General features: G+C 43.1%; 2 protein-coding genes across 2 annotated transcripts; both read right to left on the reverse strand.

Moving 5' to 3' along the window:
* Positions 1–1,391: 1,391 nt before the first annotated feature.
* Positions 1,392–8,242, reverse strand: LOC138406056 (uncharacterized). The gene is made up of 14 exons (XM_069517623.1): positions 7,785–8,242; positions 7,583–7,690; positions 6,342–7,464; positions 5,940–6,260; positions 3,788–5,858; positions 3,566–3,697; positions 3,318–3,438; positions 3,048–3,199; positions 2,788–2,887; positions 2,592–2,668; positions 2,132–2,255; positions 1,960–2,014; positions 1,689–1,840; positions 1,392–1,531 (listed from the first exon to the last, which is right to left on the reverse strand). The coding sequence occupies exons 1-14, from the start codon at positions 7,923–7,925 to the stop codon at positions 1,514–1,516; spliced, it is 4,695 nt and encodes a 1,564-aa protein (XP_069373724.1). The 5' UTR covers positions 7,926–8,242; the 3' UTR covers positions 1,392–1,513.
* A 2,301-nt stretch (positions 8,243–10,543) lies between these two features.
* LOC138406057 (uncharacterized) lies at positions 10,544–17,006 on the reverse strand. The gene is made up of 13 exons (XM_069517629.1): positions 16,549–17,006; positions 16,347–16,454; positions 15,310–16,228; positions 13,563–15,228; positions 13,341–13,472; positions 13,093–13,213; positions 12,823–12,974; positions 12,563–12,662; positions 12,367–12,443; positions 11,907–12,030; positions 11,735–11,789; positions 11,464–11,615; positions 10,544–11,306 (listed from the first exon to the last, which is right to left on the reverse strand). Exons 1-13 carry the CDS (start codon positions 16,687–16,689, stop codon positions 11,289–11,291), a joined length of 3,765 nt encoding a protein of 1,254 aa, XP_069373730.1. The 5' UTR covers positions 16,690–17,006; the 3' UTR covers positions 10,544–11,288.
* Positions 17,007–17,134: the final 128 nt, after the last annotated feature.

Genomic DNA, 17,134 nt, shown 5'->3' on the forward strand with positions numbered 1-17,134 from the left:
AGATTTCACTAACTCAATTCACAGCAAAATCTAATTGTTTTGGTTAATTTCTGTCTAAATACATATACTTCACGGTGCGGGGCGCTGGCCAACTGAGTGAGTGTAAGTAAAGTTTTGGCATGCGCAGGACCTGAGGCTGCTCTTTAATTGGTTGTTGCAGATTTTCCATGGGACGCAGCTCTCTGCTGATCACTGGATATATAGTATGTGTTCCTTATAAAGGAATAAAGGGTTCAGTGAGTGTATCTGCAGATGTTGTCTGATCAACAAGTTTATCCGAAACCTGCCACCTGCAAACTCAATCAGTGGACGTTTGAAATGATATAGACATACGATGATTAGACCACTACAGTAGTGGGTGTGTAGTAACAGGTGGCGTCTGTCTTTCTCAGCGATAACTGAAGCAGTTTTAAACTTTGAATTAAATGTATAAGGTTGGTTGGTTTGTATGATCAGGACCGGGGCTTTTCTTTTCAAATCCCTCAAAGCTCAAGGTAACAGAATTACAACAGAGTTGGCCCCATGCTCATGCATGTGAAACACATGGAAAAGTCATATACGTATTGAATTGAAAGGATGGTTTGGAATGATGACGAACACAAACCTGTGTAAAAAAAACTGGAAATGATGTGTGTTATGTTCCTATAATATATTACACCAATTAGTCAGATGGTGGCGCTGTAACCAATTTACAACTTTTAAACTTTGAGTCTTATTGACTCGAAGCTTGACAAACAAGTCCAACTCACTCTGCTCCACACACACACATTAACTAGAAAGCACATAGCATGTTTAATCTGTGTCGTGACAAACAAATAAACTATACAAATATATTGCAAATATAACAACAAATATACAGGTGTGAATCAAAGTTATTATAGTTTTGAAATTTTCATTAGTTTTTATTTTTATTTAGTGTTTCAGTTTGCTTTTTTATTTCAGTTTAGTTTGAGTTAGTTCAACAAGTAATTTTGTAGTTTTAGTTTAGTTTTTATTTTGAGGAATCGACTAGTTTCAGTTTAGTTTTTATTTAGTTTTAGTCTTAGTTTTTCCAGGTATTAAGAGAAAGCCTTGACTTGTAGACGCTGAAAAGTGATGAAACAATGTGTGACACCAAATATGGTTTAACAAGTCCTTTCATTTCATTCTTTAACCATCACCTGCAGGAGAGGCAGTAGTCGAAGGACAAAACGAAACGACAACAAAAATGAAGCTACATTTATCTGCAATTCAGTTTAGTTTTAGTTAGTTTTGCATTGTTCATTGTAGTTTTTATTCATTTTTTTTTGTAATTGTAGTCTTTATTTCAGTTAACTCAATTACTTTTTCATTGCGAGTTACAGTCTTAGTTTTCATCAACTATAATAACCCTGGTGTGAATGGAGCCAGAGGTGCTGTTTCTCATTTTAGGAGCTGTTTCTCATTTTAGGAGCTGCATGCTTCCAAGTCTGCACTCTCCTGTGCTGCTGTTGGAGCTGTTGAGTATGGTGGAGTCTCTCAGTCACGTTGAAGCTCAACTCCACTTCTCTGACTGCAAACATTGAAAATACAAACCAATAAACTGTGTTGTTGGTTATTTACTCTAGAGGCAATTTGCTTAAAACACAAGCTTGTGTGTGTTTCTCTTTGTGTATAAGAAAACACATGAAATAAACTTTGTTTCAAAATGCACGGAGCTGTTGTCTCACCTTCTTCTCATAAAACAGCATGTATGCGTCTTCCTGCCGCATTTCGCAGACAGATGTTCCTGTTGTTTTTGTGACGTTTTGGTCGTTGTACGTTAGCCAACAGTCAGTCACGTCACATAAGTCTCTGTGAGTGCTCTCACAGATGTAATGGCCTGAAAGGAGAGTACACACTTGTTATTATCGGTACATCTGAAGAGGTTGTGAAATCTGAAATCATGAGGCTCAACTCGTTTTCAACGTGAGTGGTTGCCAGATACCAGCAAACACTTACCATCGTTGACCGTGGAGCCGAAATGGCTGATGATGCTCACCAGAGAGTAGTGAGTCTAGAAAAGAGCAACAGTTACAGTTAGCTACACACATTTGACTGCAGGTTCTGCATGTCTGTGTCAAAGGAGAACAAATGAGCTGTGCCATTTCGTGCAATGAACATGATTTTTCACCTGTTTAGTGCAGCTGGACTGACCATCGAGCTCCAGCTCCCGCGACAGAACCAGAGGTCTTTCAAGCCTATTCTCTCCCAACTCACGGGTGAAGGTGGCTCTCATCAGATGGATGATCAACACACTGTTGACATAGGAAGGAGGAAGAGACAGAGGGAAGAGGGTTAGATCACAAACTGACTCAGCTGTGGTCAGGTTTTAGCGGCTCCAAAACTCTAGGAGTGTGGACGCCAGGCGTCACAGAATTGATGCATTTTCAAACTAAAGTGAAGCAATGTGAATGTAGCAAGAGCACAGAATTGTGATTCAGTATCTTGCCTTCTTCTTTATGCAAAATAGAAAAAAATTGGGATCAAACTGCCGACCGATCGAAGTGGTGAGAGGACGAACCGTTCTACCTCCTCAAACACGGCTGCATCCAATTAATCAATCAATTTTTGATGGATGTGATGTTACTCACTTTGGTAGAGTCAAGAACGAGGAGCACTCTGTCGACTCCGTACCACCACAATCACAACTACACTCAAACTGTCCCCCCTGCAACAGAGAACAAGAGGGGGAAGCAGGATTTAGTGAAGATCTCATGATGAGACAAATGACCTATTTGTTCAAAATATTACTGTCAATAAATATGGTGGGATAAATATTTGACTCACTTTAAGGTACTGCTGCAAACAGTCACTCACGGTGCCTCCAGGGACCAGATTCAGGGAGAGCTGGAGGTGGTCACTGTTCATCATGCACTGAATATGACATCTGCAGAACAAAGGGACAATTCAAATGAAAACAAAGTGACAACACATTCTGAACACCACAAATGGACATTCAAAAAATGGTCTCAGACTTTATGACCCCACTGGACGTAAACATGGGGATTCTCTACAGCCTGGGAATAAAACTGTGACTGTTTACGTACTTTGTGCAGGTCCTGGTGCTCAACATTTCGAAGGCGACGTGAGCATCCACTGGGCAGGTGTAACTCATACCCTTGCTGTCTGCTATTGCCTGGAGGTCGATTGACTGAGATCTCATCATGTTAAGCACACAGCTGAGGAACTCACTGGCATCCTGCGACATGCAAAAAATAAAGTTCAATAAAGTTTACATTGAAAAAGCTAATCTAAAATAGAGAAAAATAGAGTGTTTCTATGCTATGTATTGTAACTAATACAGTATGTGTACTAACTTTTTGATAATTATCCTTAAACTCTGAATACTCTTCAGCGACAGTGTCTTTAAAGGACGCCAGGACCCTTCTCTTCTTTGCGTTTTTGTTGCGGTGGCAGAGTTTGAGCTCCATGAACTGTCTGGAAACAGTAGAAAAGAAGAGAAATGATTTTCAGTTGTTTCAGTTCACGTCAACTTATATCTTTGGACAAGCCAAAGAATTACATATGTATGTGAGTGTGTGTGTGTGTGTGTATGGTGCAGTACCTCATGAGTTTGGAGTAGGGGTACGAAGTCCACACCTTCTCCTGGTTGTGGACATCTTGAACAAAGTCAAAGAGGTTCATGAGGACTTGCAGAGAGGAGTTCATATAGCACGTCTGCCTCAGGTTGGGGAACCTTAAACACAGCAAGATAGAGGATGAATGTCAGACTGGATCTCATTGTCTTCACCATATGTGTAATTAAAGTCTCTTTGCGGTTGCTTACCCGAGGCAGGAAATGTCCTTTTTGCAGAGGGTTTCCTTGTTGTCTTGGTATATTGTAGACTTCCCCTCTGTATACCAACCAGAGGTTGGGATTGACACCTTTTGTATTGAGGGACAGGCCTCAGCAGTAAGAGTGTTCTCCTTACTGCTGGAGAAGATGCTGCTGCTGTCGCTCGTATCGGACTCGCTGCTATGCACTGTTATAGAGGGAAGGTTACTCTTGACTCCATCCTCAGTCGAAGGGTATATGTTTGACTTTCCCTCCGTATGCCCAGCAGAGGTTGGGATTGACACCCTTTGTATAGAGTGACAGGCCTCAGCAGAAAGAGCTTTCTCCTCCTTACTGCTGGAGTAGATGCTGCTGCTGTTGCTTGTATCAGACTTGCTGCCAGGCACTGTTATAGAGGGAAGGTTATTCTTGAATCCTTCATCCTCAGTCGAAGGGTATATGTTTGACTTCCCCTCTGCATACCCACCAGAGGTTGAGATTGACACCCTTTGTATAGAGTGACAGGCCTCAGCAGAAAGAGCTTTCTCCTCCCTACTGCTGGAGAAGATGCTGCTGCTGTCGCTTGTATCAGACTTGCTGCCAGGCACTGTTATAGAGGGAAGGTCATTCTTGACTCCTTCATCCTCAGTCGAAGGGTATATGTTTGACTTCCCCTTTATATACCCACCAGAGGTTGAGATTGACACCCTTTGAATAGAGTGACAGGCCTCAGCAGAAAGAGCTTTCTCCTCCTTACTGCTGGAGTAGATGCTGCCGCTGCTGTCGCTTGTATCGGACTCGCTGCTATGCGCTGTTATAGAGGGAAGGTCATTCTTAACTCCTTCATCCTCAGTCGAAGGGTATATGTTGGACTTCCCCTGTATATACCCAGCAGAGGTTGGGATTGACACCCTTTGAATAGAGTGACAGGCCTCAGCAGAAAGAGCTTTCTCCTCCTTACTGCTGGAGTAGATGCTGCTGCTGTCGCTTGTATCGGACTCGCTGCTACGCACTGTTAAAGAGGGAAGGTTATTCTTGACTCCTTCATCCTCAGTCGAAGGGTATATGTTGGACTTCCCCTCTGTATACCCACCAGAGGTTGAGATTGACACCCTTTGAATAGAGTGACAGGCCTCAGCAGAAAGAGCCTTCTCCTCCTTACTGTTGGAGAAGATGCTGCTGCTGTTGCTTGTATCAGACTTGCTGCCAGGCACTGTTATAGAGGGAAGGTTATTCTTGAATCCTTCATCCTCAGTCGAAGGGTATATGTTTGACTTCCCCTCTGCATACCCACCAGAGGTTGAGATTGACACCCTTTGTATAGAGTGACAGGCCTCAGCAGAAAGAGCTTTCTCCTCCCTACTGCTGGAGAAGATGCTGCTGCTGTCGCTTGTATCAGACTTGCTGCCAGGCACTGTTATAGAGGGAAGGTCATTCTTGACTCCTTCATCCTCAGTCGAAGGGTATATGTTGGACTTCCCCTCTATATACCCAGCAGAGGTTGAGATTGACACCCTTTGTATAGAGTGACAGGCCTCAGCAGAAAGAGCTTTCTCCTCCTTACTGCTGGAGTAGATGCTGCTGCTGTCGCTTGCATCGGACTCACTGCTATGCGCTGTTATAGAGGGAAGGTTATTCTTTAATCCTTCATCCTCAGTCAAAGGGTATATGTTGGACTTCCCCTCTATATACCCACCAGAGGTTGAGATTGACACCCTTTGTATAGAGTGACAGGCCTCAGCAGAAAGAGCTTTCTCCTCCTCACTGCTGGAGTAGATGCTGCTGCTGTAGCCCAAATCAGACTCGCTGCCAGGCACTGTTATAGAGGGAAGGTTACTCTTGACTCCATCCTCAGTCGAAGGGTATATGTTTGACTTCCCCTCTATATGCCCAGCAGAGGTTGAGATTGACACCCTTTGAATAGAGTGACAGGCCTCAGCAGAAAGAGCTTTCTCCTCCTTACTGCTGGAGAAGATGCTGCTGCTGTCGCTTGTATCGGACTCACTGCTATGCGCTGTTATAGAGGGAAGGTTATTCTTTACTCCTTCATCCTCAGTCGAAGGGTATATGTTGGACTTCCCCTCTATATACCCAGCAGAGGTTGGGATTGACACCCTTTGAATAGAGTGACAGGCCTCAGCAGAAAGAGCTTTCTCCTCCTCACTGCTGGAGTAGATGCTGCTGCTGTAGCCCAAATCAGACTCGCTGCCAGGCACTGTTATAGAGGGAAGGTCATTCTTGACTCCTTCATCCTCAGTTGAAGGGTAAATGTTTGACTTCCCCTGTATATACCCAGCAGAGGTTGAGATTGACACCCTTTGAATAGAGTGACAGGCCTCAGCAGAAAGAGCTTTCTCCTCCTGACTGCTGGAGAAGATGCTGCTGCTGTAGCCCAAATCAGACTTGCTGCCAGGCACTGTTATAGAGGGAAGGTCATTCTTGACTCCTTCATCCTCAGTCGAAGGGTATATGTTGGACTTCCCCTCTATATACCCAGCAGAGGTTGGGATTGACACCCTTTGAATAGAGTGACAGGCCTCAGCAGAAAGAGCTTTCTCCTCCTTACTGCTGGAGTAGATGCTGCTGCTGTCGCTTGTATCGGACTCACTGCTATGCGCTGTTATAGAGGGAAGGTTATTCTTTACTCCTTCATCCTCAGTCGAAGGGTATATGTTGGACTTCCCCTCTGCATACCCACCAGAGGTTGAGATTGACACCCTTTGTATAGAATGACAGGCCTCAGCAGAAAGAGGTTTCTCCTCCTCACTGCTGGAGTAGATGCTGCTGCTGTAGCCCAAATCAGACTCGCTGCCAGGCACTGTTATAGAGGGAAGGTCATTCTTGACTCCTTCATCCTCAGTCGAAGGGTATATGTTTGACTTCCCCTTTATATACCCAGCAGAGGTTGAGATTGACACCCTTTGAATAGAGTGACAGGCCTCAGCAGAAAGAGCTTTCTCCTCCTTACTGCTGGAGTAGATGCTGCCGCTGCTGTCGCTTGTATCGGACTCGCTGCTATGCGCTGTTATAGAGGGAAGGTCATTCTTAACTCCTTCATCCTCAGTCGAAGGGTATATGTTGGACTTCCCCTGTATATACCCAGCAGAGGTTGGGATTGACACCCTTTGAATAGAGTGACAGGCCTCAGCAGAAAGAGCTTTCTCCTCCTTACTGCTGGAGTAGATGCTGCTGCTGTCGCTTGCATCGGACTCACTGCTATGCGCTGTTATAGAGGGAAGGTTATTCTTTACTCCTTCATCCTCAGTCGAAGGGTATATGTTTGACTTCCCCTCTGTATACCCACCAGAGGTTGAGATTGACACCCTTTGTGTAGAGTGACAGGCCTCAGCAGAAAGAGCTTTCTCCTCCTTACTGCTGGAGTAGATGCTGCTGCTGTCGCTTGTATCGGACTCGCTGCTACGCACTGTTAAAGAGGGAAGGTTATTCTTGACTCCTTCATCCTCAGTCGAAGGGTATATGTTGGACTTCCCCTCTGTATACCCACCAGAGGTTGAGATTGACACCCTTTGAATAGAGTGACAGGCCTCAGCAGAAAGAGCCTTCTCCTCCTTACTGTTGGAGAAGATGCTTCTGCTGTCGCTCGTATCGGACTCGCTGCTATGCGCTGTCATAGAGGGAAGGTCATTCTTGACTCCTTCATACTCAGTCGAAGTCTTAACCTTTTTCTTCTAGGAATAAGTAAGAAAGTGAACACAGTTAAATGCCGCTATCACGTACAGACTCCACGTTACTGTAAAAACTTGGTCAGCTGGTAAAACCAACATCACTCAGCTCTTTGGGACAAACCTTGAAACGAAAGCAACACAGCCTACGCCACCAAGAGCTCTTCTTCTTCTTTCCTTCACCTGAGGCCTCCTGGACAACAGCCTCACTCTGTGGAGTCTGTTTAGTTTTCTGTTTGAAACAACAACATAAGCTGATACAGCTGAAAGAGACACAAATAACTGCAACACATTGTTAATTTGTTTATATTCAGCTCTGATCATACCTTGTTATGATGGAACCACCTAAAAATTGAAAGGAAATTGCCCATCCTTATTGTTAAGTAGTAGGTGTAGATCAACCGATTAATCAATGTATAAACTTCTGTAATATTCTCTGTGTGAACAAACACTTCTATCTCCAACATTAGTCAGCGTGGGGAAATGAATGTTGGCTACTGCACCAATATTTCCTTTGAATCATTCAAAGCATTTTCCTTTAATGCTACATCATATCAAACACACCTGTCATGGGGTTTTACCCATGTCCTTTAATATATAAGGTGGCAAATCCCTAACATACATCATGAGTGGCAGCACATCAGTAGCATTAGCATAGCTGTATCATCAGGCAGCATGGAAGCATGTTAAGCTAGCACTCACAAACCATTTAATCTTTCTAAACTGTACTGATTCACAGAGTCCACAACCAATAGTCAAAAATAATCTCAACGACACACAGTTTAATTTCACAAACATTTATTGTTATTTAATGTTTTGGGTACATGTGTTTGTGATGTTATATCCACCCTCCCTCACCTTCCTGCAGGGTCCTGGTCCCACTGGCAAACAGGAAGTGGGAAATTCCAACTCCATTTATAGAGAGGGGAATCTGGAGTGTACCACATAAAAGCTAGTCCAGAGGAGTGTTTTAAATGATATCACAGAAATGCTCTTTTAAATGCCCATCTTATATAATAGTGTGATATTTCTGTGACAGGCTAGGTCGGGTGAAATGCTGATGGGTATATTTATATTTTTCAATGTCATATCTGATAGAGATTTGTTCATTGATATTTGTCTCTATGGTTTGTCTTGTAGGAGGGGCTTCCACTATAAAGCCAGTGGGTAGATGCCCCTCAAGAGAGATCTAAGCTTGGGCCTGGAGGCCATGTGTACGAGAGCCCACGAGTCAGTGGCCTAGTAATGGGTATTTGACTTCAGTTTGAAGGGTTTTTGTTTGTTTGTTTAAAGAGTTTGTTGGTGATGTTATCATTAAAATAGTTGACGAGAAAGAATACTATATTGTGAGCTGCTGTAAACAGAGCTGCAGTTTACCATCAGAGTTGCTTGAAGCATATGATATGGTTCAAGTGCAGATCCATGAAGGGTTTATCACTTTCTTTAACGTTGCATATCAGGGGTTTTTTGGGGGGGGACATTTTCATTGATTTTCCAGGCAACAATTCAAGGATTTTGACGGAAAAATCCGGCACATTAAGGGAACCGATATCAGTGAGCATGTGCAATTTGGTGCAGCTTGATTAAATTAAGGAGACAAACGGGTCTTGGTGGAGGTCTGCGTTCTACTGAGTGCTGTTTTAGTTTTTATTCAGATTTGGTTCATGCTGACTTCCAGAGTACTGCTGCACATTGTCAGACACAAATGGGAAATATCACAGTGGACGATACGAGAAGTCTAACTTTGAGTTGTTATGAAGACTAAAAAGCTGCCATATATGATGATATTTTTATGTGACAAGAGTTTGTGAGCCGGATTCCACATATGTGTTCCATGTATCTATCAAATAAAAAATACCTATTTTAAAGAAAATCACTTTTATTTTCAATCAATTCATTAAAACTGTACAACTCTTATTCTCAAGTGGCTGACATACTGTGTTACATAATATACGTAAATACTTAACTGACATCAGCCATAAATAAAGGGTGGATTGCAAACTTGTGATAAATAAAACCCAATAAAAAAATTCCTATACAGGCCAGTTGGCACTGCACATCAGTGACATGTTAATGTTTAATGCAAGCACCATTTACTCGACATTTTAAACTGTTCAGTTTAAAGCTACATGAATCACATGAATTAGCTTTAGTTCAGCTAGTCATACTTACAACCAGTGGCTATGAAATGCAGCATTTAACCCTAACCCTAGTTGTATATAAAGAACTAATCAAGTGAATAAAAGGAAATTTCACTCCAGCAGAGGAGTCAGACTGTAGGTGTATGGTAGATGATGCTGGGAGATTGGATTTGGACAGATTTCACTAACTCAATTCACAGCAAAATCTAATTGTTTTGGTTAATTTCTGTCTAAATACATATACTTCACGGTGCGGGGCGCTGGCCAACTGAGTGAGTGTAAGTAAAGTTTTGGCATGCGCAGGACCTGAGGCTGCTCTTTAATTGGTTGTTGCAGATTTTCCATGGGACGCAGCTCTCTGCTGATCACTGGATATATAGTATGTGTTCCTAATAAAGGAATAAAGGGTTCAGTGAGTGTATCTGCAGATGTTGTCTGATCAACAAGTTTATCCGAAACCTGCCACCTGCAAACTCAATCAGTGGACGTTTGAAATGATATAGACATACGATGATTAGACCACTACAGTAGTGGGTGTGTAGTAACAGGTGGCGTCTGTCTTTCTCAGCGATAACTGAAGCAGTTTTAAACTTTGAATTAAATGTATAAGGTTGGTTGGTTTGTATGATCAGGACCGGGGCTTTTCTTTTCAAATCCCTCAAAGCTCAAGGTAACAGAATTACAACAGAGTTGGCCCCATGCTCATGCATGTGAAACACATGGAAAAGTCATATACGTATTGAATTGAAAGGATGGTTTGGAATGATGACGAACACAAACCTGTGTAAAAAAAACTGGAAATGATGTGTGTTATGTTCCTATAATATATTACACCAATTAGTCAGATGGTGGCGCTGTAACCAATTTACAACTTTTAAACTTTGAGTCTTATTGACTCGAAGCTTGACAAACAAGTCCAACTCACTCTGCTCCACACACACACATTAACTAGAAAGCACATAGCATGTTTAATCTGTGTCGTGACAAACAAATAAACTATACAAATATATTGCAAATATAACAACAAATATACAGGTGTGAATCAAAGTTATTATAGTTTTGAAATTTTCATTAGTTTTTATTTTTATTTAGTGTTTCAGTTTGCTTTTTTATTTCAGTTTAGTTTGAGTTAGTTCAACAAGTAATTTTGTAGTTTTAGTTTAGTTTTTATTTTGAGGAATCGACTAGTTTCAGTTTAGTTTTTATTTAGTTTTAGTCTTAGTTTTTCCAGGTATTAAGAGAAAGCCTTGACTTGTAGACGCTGAAAAGTGATGAAACAATGTGTGACACCAAATATGGTTTAACAAGTCCTTTCATTTCATTCTTTAACCATCACCTGCAGGAGAGGCAGTAGTCGAAGGACAAAACGAAACGACAACAAAAATGAAGCTACATTTATCTGCAATTCAGTTTAGTTTTAGTTAGTTTTGCATTGTTCATTGTAGTTGTTATTCATTTTTTTTTGTAATTGTAGTCTTTATTTCAGTTAACTCAATTACTTTTTCATTGCGAGTTACAGTCTTAGTTTTCATCAACTATAATAACCCTGGTGTGAATGGAGCCAGAGGTGCTGTTTCTCATTTTAGGAGCTGTTTCTCATTTTAGGAGCTGCATGCTTCCAAGTCTGCACTCTCCTGTGCTGCTGTTGGAGCTGTTGAGTATGGTGGAGTCTCTCAGTCACGTTGAAGCTCAACTCCACTTCTCTGACTGCAAACATTGAAAATACAAACCAATAAACTGTGTTGTTGGTTATTTACTCTAGAGGCAATTTGCTTAAAACACAAGCTTGTGTGTGTTTCTCTTTGTGTATAAGAAAACACATGAAATAAACTTTGTTTCAAAATGCACGGAGCTGTTGTCTCACCTTCTTCTCATAAAACAGCATGTATGCGTCTTCCTGCCGCATTTCGCAGACAGATGTTCCTGTTGTTTTTGTGACGTTTTGGTCGTTGTACGTTAGCCAACAGTCAGTCACGTCACATAAGTCTCTGTGAGTGCTCTCACAGATGTAATGGCCTGAAAGGAGAGTACACACTTGTTATTATCGGTACATCTGAAGAGGTTGTGAAATCTGAAATCATGAGGCTCAACTCGTTTTCAACGTGAGTGGTTGCCAGATACCAGCAAACACTTACCATCGTTGACCGTGGAGCCGAAATGGCTGATGATGCTCACCAGAGAGTAGTGAGTCTAGAAAAGAGCAACAGTTACAGTTAGCTACACACATTTGACTGCAGGTTCTGCATGTCTGTGTCAAAGGAGAACAAATGAGCTGTGCCATTTCGTGCAATGAACATGATTTTTCACCTGTTTAGTGCAGCTGGACTGACCATCGAGCTCCAGCTCCCGCGACAGAACCAGAGGTCTTTCAAGCCTATTCTCTCCCAACTCACGGGTGAAGGTGGCTCTCATCAGATGGATGATCAACACACTGTTGACATAGGAAGGAGGAAGAGACAGAGGGAAGAGGGTTAGATCACAAACTGACTCAGCTGTGGTCAGGTTTTAGCGGCTCCAAAACTCTAGGAGTGTGGACGCCAGGCGTCACAGAATTGATGCATTTTCAAACTAAAGTGAAGCAATGTGAATGTAGCAAGAGCACAGAATTGTGATTCAGTATCTTGCCTTCTTCTTTATGCAAAATAGAAAAAAATTGGGATCAAACTGCCGACCGATCGAAGTGGTGAGAGGACGAACCGTTCTACCTCCTCAAACACGGCTGCATCCAATTAATCAATCAATTTTTGATGGATGTGATGTTACTCACTTTGGTAGAGTCAAGAACGAGGAGCACTCTGTCGACTCCGTACCACCACAATCACAACTACACTCAAACTGTCCCCCCTGCAACAGAGAACAAGAGGGGGAAGCAGGATTTAGTGAAGATCTCATGATGAGACAAATGACCTATTTGTTCAAAATATTACTGTCAATAAATATGGTGGGATAAATATTTGACTCACTTTAAGGTACTGCTGCAAACAGTCACTCACGGTGCCTCCAGGGACCAGATTCAGGGAGAGCTGGAGGTGGTCACTGCTCGTCATGCACTGAATATGACATCTGCAGAACAAAGGGACAATTCAAATGAAAACAAAGTGACAACACATTCTGAACACCACAAGTGGACATTCAAAAAATGGTCTCAGACTTTATGACCCCACTGGACGTAAACATGGGGATTCTCTACAGCCTGGGAATAAAACTGTGACTGTTTACGTACTTTGTGCAGGTCCTGGTGCTCAACATTTCGAAGGCGACGTGAGCATCCACTGGGCAGGTGTAACTCATACCCTTGCTGTCTGCTATTGCCTGGAGGTCGATTGACTGAGATCTCATCATGTTAAGCACACAGCTGAGGAACTCACTGGCATCCTGCGACATGCAAAAAATAAAGTTCAATAAAGTTTACATTGAAAAAGCTAATCTAAAATAGAGAAAAATAGAGTGTTTCTATGCTATGTATTGTAACTAATACAGTATGTGTACTAACTTTTTGATAATTATCCTTAAACTCTGAATACTCTTCAGCGACAGTGTCTTTAAAGGACGCCAGGACCCTTCTCTTCTTTGCGTTTTTGTTGCGGTGGCAGAGTTTGAGCTCCATGAACTGTCTGGAAACAGTAGAAAAGAAGAGAAATGATTTTCAGTTGTTTCAGTTCACGTCAACTTATATCTTTGGACAAGCCAAAGAATTACATATGTATGTGAGTGTGTGTGTGTGTGTGTATGGTGCAGTACCTCATGAGTTTGGAGTAGGGGTACGAAGTCCACACCTTCTCCTGGTTGTGGACATCTTGAACAAAGTCAAAGAGGTTCATGAGGACTTGCAGAGAGGAGTTCATATAGCACGTCTGCCTCAGGTTGGGGAACCTTAAACACAGCAAGATAGAGGATGAATGTCAGACTGGATCTCATTGTCTTCACCATATGTGTAATTAAAGTCTCTTTGCGGTTGCTTACCCGAGGCAGGAAATGTCCTTTTTGCAGAGGGTTTCCTTGTTGTCTTGGTATATTGTAGACTTCCCCTCTGTATACCAACCAGAGGTTGGGATTGACACCTTTTGTATTGAGGGACAGGCCTCAGCAGTAAGAGTGTTCTCCTTACTGCTGGAGAAGATGCTGCTGCTGTCGCTCGTATCGGACTCGCTGCTATGCACTGTTATAGAGGGAAGGTTACTCTTGACTCCATCCTCAGTCGAAGGGTATATGTTTGACTTTCCCTCCGTATGCCCAGCAGAGGTTGGGATTGACACCCTTTGTATAGAGTGACAGGCCTCAGCAGAAAGAGCGTTCTCCTCCTTACTGCTGGAGTAGATGCTGCTGCTGTTGCTTGTATCAGACTTGCTGCCAGGCACTGTTATAGAGGGAAGGTTATTCTTGAATCCTTCATCCTCAGTCGAAGGGTATATGTTTGACTTCCCCTCTGCATACCCACCAGAGGTTGAGATTGACACCCTTTGTATAGAGTGACAGGCCTCAGCAGAAAGAGCTTTCTCCTCCCTACTGCTGGAGAAGATGCTGCTGCTGTCGCTTGTATCAGACTTGCTGCCAGGCACTGTTATAGAGGGAAGGTCATTCTTGACTCCTTCATCCTCAGTCGAAGGGTATATGTTGGACTTCCCCTCTATATACCCAGCAGAGGTTGAGATTGACACCCTTTGTATAGAGTGACAGGCCTCAGCAGAAAGAGCTTTCTCCTCCTTACTGCTGGAGTAGATGCTGCTGCTGTCGCTTGCATCGGACTCACTGCTATGCGCTGTTATAGAGGGAAGGTTATTCTTTAATCCTTCATCCTCAGTCAAAGGGTATATGTTGGACTTCCCCTCTATATACCCACCAGAGGTTGAGATTGACACCCTTTGTATAGAGTGACAGGCCTCAGCAGAAAGAGCTTTCTCCTCCTCACTGCTGGAGTAGATGCTGCTGCTGTAGCCCAAATCAGACTCGCTGCCAGGCACTGTTATAGAGGGAAGGTTACTCTTGACTCCATCCTCAGTCGAAGGGTATATGTTTGACTTCCCCTCTATATGCCCAGCAGAGGTTGAGATTGACACCCTTTGAATAGAGTGACAGGCCTCAGCAGAAAGAGCTTTCTCCTCCTTACTGCTGGAGAAGATGCTGCTGCTGTCGCTTGTATCGGACTCACTGCTATGCGCTGTTATAGAGGGAAGGTTATTCTTTACTCCTTCATCCTCAGTCGAAGGGTATATGTTGGACTTCCCCTCTATATACCCAGCAGAGGTTGGGATTGACACCCTTTGAATAGAGTGACAGGCCTCAGCAGAAAGAGCTTTCTCCTCCTCACTGCTGGAGTAGATGCTGCTGCTGTAGCCCAAATCAGACTCGCTGCCAGGCACTGTTATAGAGGGAAGGTCATTCTTTACTCCTTCATCCTCAGTTGAAGGGTATATGTTTGACTTCCCCTGTATATACCCAGCAGAGGTTGAGATTGACACCCTTTGAATAGAGTGACAGGCCTCAGCAGAAAGAGCTTTCTCCTCCTGACTGCTGGAGAAGATGCTGCTGCTGTAGCCCAAATCAGACTTGCTGCCAGGCACTGTTATAGAGGGAAGGTCATTCTTGACTCCTTCATCCTCAGTCGAAGGGTATATGTTGGACTTCCCCTCTATATACCCAGCAGAGGTTGGGATTGACACCCTTTGAATAGAGTGACAGGCCTCAGCAGAAAGAGCTTTCTCCTCCTTACTGCTGGAGTAGATGCTGCTGCTGTCGCTTGTATCGGACTCACTGCTATGCGCTGTTATAGAGGGAAGGTTATTCTTTACTCCTTCATCCTCAGTCGAAGGGTATATGTTGGACTTCCCCTCTGCATACCCACCAGAGGTTGAGATTGACACCCTTTGTATAGAATGACAGGCCTCAGCAGAAAGAGGTTTCTCCTCCTCACTGCTGGAGTAGATGCTGCTGCTGTAGCCCAAATCAGACTCGCTGCCAGGCACTGTTATAGAGGGAAGGTCATTCTTGACTCCTTCATCCTCAGTCGAAGGGTATATGTTTGACTTCCCCTTTATATACCCAGCAGAGGTTGAGATTGACACCCTTTGAATAGAGTGACAGGCCTCAGCAGAAAGAGCTTTCTCCTCCTTACTGCTGGAGTAGATGCTGCTGCTGTCGCTTGCATCGGACTCACTGCTATGCGCTGTTATAGAGGGAAGGTTATTCTTTACTCCTTCATCCTCAGTCGAAGGGTATATGTTTGACTTCCCCTCTGTATACCCACCAGAGGTTGAGATTGACACCCTTTGTGTAGAGTGACAGGCCTCAGCAGAAAGAGCTTTCTCCTCCTTACTGCTGGAGTAGATGCTGCTGCTGTCGCTTGTATCGGACTCGCTGCTACGCACTGTTAAAGAGGGAAGGTTATTCTTGACTCCTTCATCCTCAGTCGAAGGGTATATGTTGGACTTCCCCTCTGTATACCCACCAGAGGTTGAGATTGACACCCTTTGAATAGAGTGACAGGCCTCAGCAGAAAGAGCCTTCTCCTCCTTACTGTTGGAGAAGATGCTTCTGCTGTCGCTCGTATCGGACTCGCTGCTATGCGCTGTCATAGAGGGAAGGTCATTCTTGACTCCTTCATACTCAGTCGAAGTCTTAACCTTTTTCTTCTAGGAATAAGTAAGAAAGTGAACACAGTTAAATGCCGCTATCACGTACAGACTCCACGTTACTGTAAAAACTTGGTCAGCTGGTAAAACCAACATCACTCAGCTCTTTGGGACAAACCTTGAAACGAAAGCAACACAGCCTACGCCACCAAGAGCTCTTCTTCTTCTTTCCTTCACCTGAGGCCTCCTGGACAACAGCCTCACTCTGTGGAGTCTGTTTAGTTTTCTGTTTGAAACAACAACATAAGCTGATACAGCTGAAAGAGACACAAATAACTGCAACACATTGTTAATTTGTTTATATTCAGCTCTGATCATACCTTGTTATGATGGAACCACCTAAAAATTGAAAGGAAATTGCCCATCCTTATTGTTAAGTAGTAGGTGTAGATCAACCGATTAATCAATGTATAAACTTCTGTAATATTCTCTGTGTGAACAAACACTTCTATCTCCAACATTAGTCAGCGTGGGGAAATGAATGTTGGCTACTGCACCAATATTTCCTTTGAATCATTCAAAGCATTTTCCTTTAATGCTACATCATATCAAACACACCTGTCATGGGGTTTTACCCATGTCCTTTAATATATAAGGTGGCAAATCCCTAACATACATCATGAGTGGCAGCACATCAGTAGCATTAGCATAGCTGTATCATCAGGCAGCATGGAAGCATGTTAAGCTAGCACTCACAAACCATTTAATCTTTCTAAACTGTACTGATTCACAGAGTCCACAACCAATAGTCAAAAATAATCTCAACGACACACAGTTTAATTTCACAAACATTTATTGTTATTTAATGTTTTGGGTACATGTGTTTGTGATGTTATATCCACCCTCCCTCACCTTCCTGCAGGGTCCTGGTCCCACTGGCAAACAGGAAGTGGGAAATTCCAACTC

This window comes from Paralichthys olivaceus, chromosome 2 (assembly GCF_024713975.1).
Source record: "Paralichthys olivaceus isolate ysfri-2021 chromosome 2, ASM2471397v2, whole genome shotgun sequence".
Taxonomy (NCBI): domain Eukaryota; kingdom Metazoa; phylum Chordata; class Actinopteri; order Pleuronectiformes; family Paralichthyidae; genus Paralichthys; species Paralichthys olivaceus.

Excerpts from the sequence above, each read along its gene's own strand:
- LOC138406056 (XM_069517623.1), bottom strand. The coding sequence starts at position 7,925 with ATGTTGGAGATAGAAGTGTTTGTTCACACAGAGAATATTACAGAAGTT. Across the intron at positions 3,439-3,565 it reads CCCTACTCCAAACTCATGAG|ACAGTTCATGGAGCTCAAAC; the intron begins GTACTGCACCAT and ends TACTGTTTCCAG. Across the intron at positions 2,256-2,591 it reads TCGTTCTTGACTCTACCAAA|TGTGTTGATCATCCATCTGA; the intron begins GTGAGTAACATC and ends CTATGTCAACAG.
- LOC138406057 (XM_069517629.1), bottom strand. The coding sequence starts at position 16,689 with ATGTTGGAGATAGAAGTGTTTGTTCACACAGAGAATATTACAGAAGTT. Across the intron at positions 12,031-12,366 it reads TCGTTCTTGACTCTACCAAA|TGTGTTGATCATCCATCTGA; the intron begins GTGAGTAACATC and ends CTATGTCAACAG. Across the intron at positions 11,790-11,906 it reads AGTCCAGCTGCACTAAACAG|ACTCACTACTCTCTGGTGAG; the intron begins GTGAAAAATCAT and ends GCTCTTTTCTAG.